The sequence below is a fragment of the Plectropomus leopardus genome, unplaced genomic scaffold (genome assembly GCF_008729295.1).
Source record: "Plectropomus leopardus isolate mb unplaced genomic scaffold, YSFRI_Pleo_2.0 unplaced_scaffold28752, whole genome shotgun sequence".
Taxonomy (NCBI): Eukaryota; Metazoa; Chordata; class Actinopteri; order Perciformes; family Serranidae; genus Plectropomus; species Plectropomus leopardus.
In genome coordinates, this window is record NW_024631326.1 from 1 (window position 1) to 2,853 (window position 2,853).

Genomic DNA, 2,853 nt, shown 5'->3' on the forward strand with positions numbered 1-2,853 from the left:
CCAGGTGATGATGAAGAGGAGGTGTTTGACAGCATTGTGAATGATGAAGTCCGCTATCCACGCTTCCTGTCCACTGAAGCCATCGGCATCATGAGACGGGTATGAATACACACAGACACTCTTTCGCCTTCTCTTGCTGAATTTATCACCCACGATGAACAATACGTGACAAATGGGAGGAAAAAGAGATGACTGTTAGCTCTGTAATCAGATGTAGATCCAAAAAGTGTGTTGGGTGCTCTTGGAACAGGGGTAAATAAATAAATAAAGCAAAAAAAAAAAAAAAAAAACGATCAGTCAGGAAGGCAAGACACACAATAAAAACAAATAAGAAATATAACAAGAAATATTTAAAAGCTTTTATTATAGAAGCTAAATTATTCAAAGAGACACCATGTTTCAACCACTGTAAGTCTTTATCAGGGCTTTAAAAAAAACATTACAAATGCTACATATACACATAAAACACCTTTCTTTTACCAACACACTTATTAATTCTTATTCTTGTGTGTTTTTTTTAATGAGTAGCTGTTGAGGAGGAATCCAGAGAGAAGACTGGGCTCTGGTGAAAAGGATGCAGAGGAGGTGAAAAAGCAGCCATTTTTCAGAGTAAGTATACCGTTTATTATTATTATGGGTGGGAGCGAGCAATCTGACCACTGGAGTGTTTTTCCACAAGAGCATGATGAGGTTAAAGAAACTATGACGGTGCGTCAGAGCTGTCTAACCTGAATAAAGCAGACTATCTTTGGCCGGTGGAAACTTTTTGACACTTTGAAGGAAATGTATGCAAAACAAAAAAATCATCGGATTCTGAATTCACCTGTAAAATTGTCTCTTGTGTTTTTCTCTCTCTCTCCAGAATGTGGACTGGGAGGCTTTGCTTCAGAGGAAGGTGCCCCCTCCCTTCGTCCCATCCATTGTCGGCAAAGAAGACGTCAGCAATTTTGACGAGGAGTTCACCACTGAAGCTCCGACACTCACGCCTCCACGTGAGCCTCGCGTGCTCACTCGCAAAGACCAGGACAGCTTCCGGGACTTTGACTACGTCTCTGACCTCTGCTAGTGGAGCTGACGTCGAGGAATGTTTGATTTTTTTTTTTTAAGTCTTCACGACGGTTTTAACTGAGTGTCTGCTGACTGTTTGTCTGCCGTCAATTACACTGTGAATGAACGCGGAGAGACCGAAGGCAGTCGGTTTGTGTTTTGTGTTTTAAAGATGGAGGACTGAGACAATAAAAGCCTGGACATCTAGCTGGTGGGGTAAAATGTTAGACAAACACAGACTCCCCCTCTCCAATCATTGTTCAACACACCAGTGACTTGTGTATGTTTTTAGCCTTTAAAATGCCGCCTCCCATCCTCCCTTGTGTCAGTGCGGTCACCTGTGCAGCTGTGAGAGGAGGAGCTGGTGACTGTTTGGGGGCAGTTTCATGGCCTCTCATACCAATGCCTTACATTTGTACTTGTATTTGATCCACAGATTTGTTTTTTTAAAATTTGTGGTTGTTTGTGTACAGCAGCAGGAAGAGGAGTGATTCGACGTGCTGTAGAAAGACTTTGTTTTTTAGAAAGAGGATTTTCTCGTCAGAGTGGAAACATTAAGAATGAGTTGCTTTCGCAGCAGTCGTATGATGACCCTCGGTGATGCAGACTGTTGCTGGGCAAAGTATGAGTTCAATATGGGGTAAAGAACCACTTTTATTAATTTACTTTGGACTTCTATCAGCTACTTTTTAAAAAACGTGTGCTGCTTGGATTTTAATGTCTGCCTCAAATGTTACAGCAATTTGCAAATCATATTTTATGACAGTTGAATGCATTATTCAATACCCACCACATACTCTTTAATTGGATATTTGGGTATTACACATAGTTTGATTGAAGAAACAGGTGTAGCAGACACAGAATCACAACCATCAGCAGAAAAGATACGTGTCGGGCAGGTTGTTTCATTTTTGTTTCAATTGAAAGAAAAAAAACTAACGAACACTAAGAGTAAGGAGTCTGTCCGTGGTGACTTTGAGGCATGTTCATCCAGTCGTCTACATGCTGCCAGAGTTTTGTGAACATGTAGTAAATAATTTCCCTCCAAGACAATTACATGTGACTGTAAACTCAACAAACACCGGCTCTAAAAGTTGTTTTAGTGTGTTTGAAAAACTCGTTTTCAGATTTGTCCGCCGTGGTCATTGCAGGGTTTCCATCCTAGTGACAAAATTATCTCCGTTTCAGCCGAAAACCGATTGCTATCTTTGTGATTTTGGAAAATCTGGGTGGTGCCACAAGCAAAACAAACCTCATTAGCCACTTTTCCACTGTGGAGCTCGCTGCAGTGAGCGCTGCCTTAGATCTCGCCGTAATAATACATTTCTAAATGAAGAATATCATTTGAAACATGATAGATGTCGGAAAATATGAGCCAGTGGTATGAACTTCTGTCACACTTTACATTTCAGAGTAAAGGAGGAGGTTTGTTGTGTATGTATGGTGATGTGGATTTTACTCATCTTGTTTATGACAATACGAAACCATGTGAGAGTATGAGATGACTTATTTTATAAAGAAACGCTGGAGTGGATACTCTGTGTATTGTTGTTAAGAGTGTGGGGGGTGTTAATTCAAGCCAAGGAAGGGTGGAGTACTGACACCCGAAAGCCAAGAACATAAATATGGCAGCAACATGTCCAATGCTTGAGAAAGAGACAATAACTGGGTAACTGGAGAATAACTTGAAATATTTCCCTACATTTTTACGATGTCTGTTCAGGTAAGGCCTTCATTTCCTGCTTTCACCATGTTCATGTATAGTGCCCAGAACTGAAAAAAGTATTTCCGCTTGCTTTTAGAAAT

At 40.7% G+C, this 2,853-nt stretch overlaps 1 protein-coding gene across 1 annotated transcript; it reads left to right on the top strand.

The window, feature by feature from the left end:
* Positions 1–11: 11 nt before the first annotated feature.
* On the top strand, positions 12–1,468 carry LOC121938188 (serine/threonine-protein kinase N2-like). Its single transcript, XM_042481465.1, has 3 exons — positions 12–99; positions 529–609; positions 863–1,468. The coding sequence occupies exons 1-3, from the start codon at positions 91–93 to the stop codon at positions 1,064–1,066; spliced, it is 294 nt and encodes a 97-aa protein (XP_042337399.1). The 5' UTR covers positions 12–90; the 3' UTR covers positions 1,067–1,468.
* The last annotated feature ends 1,385 nt before the right edge of the window (positions 1,469–2,853 follow it).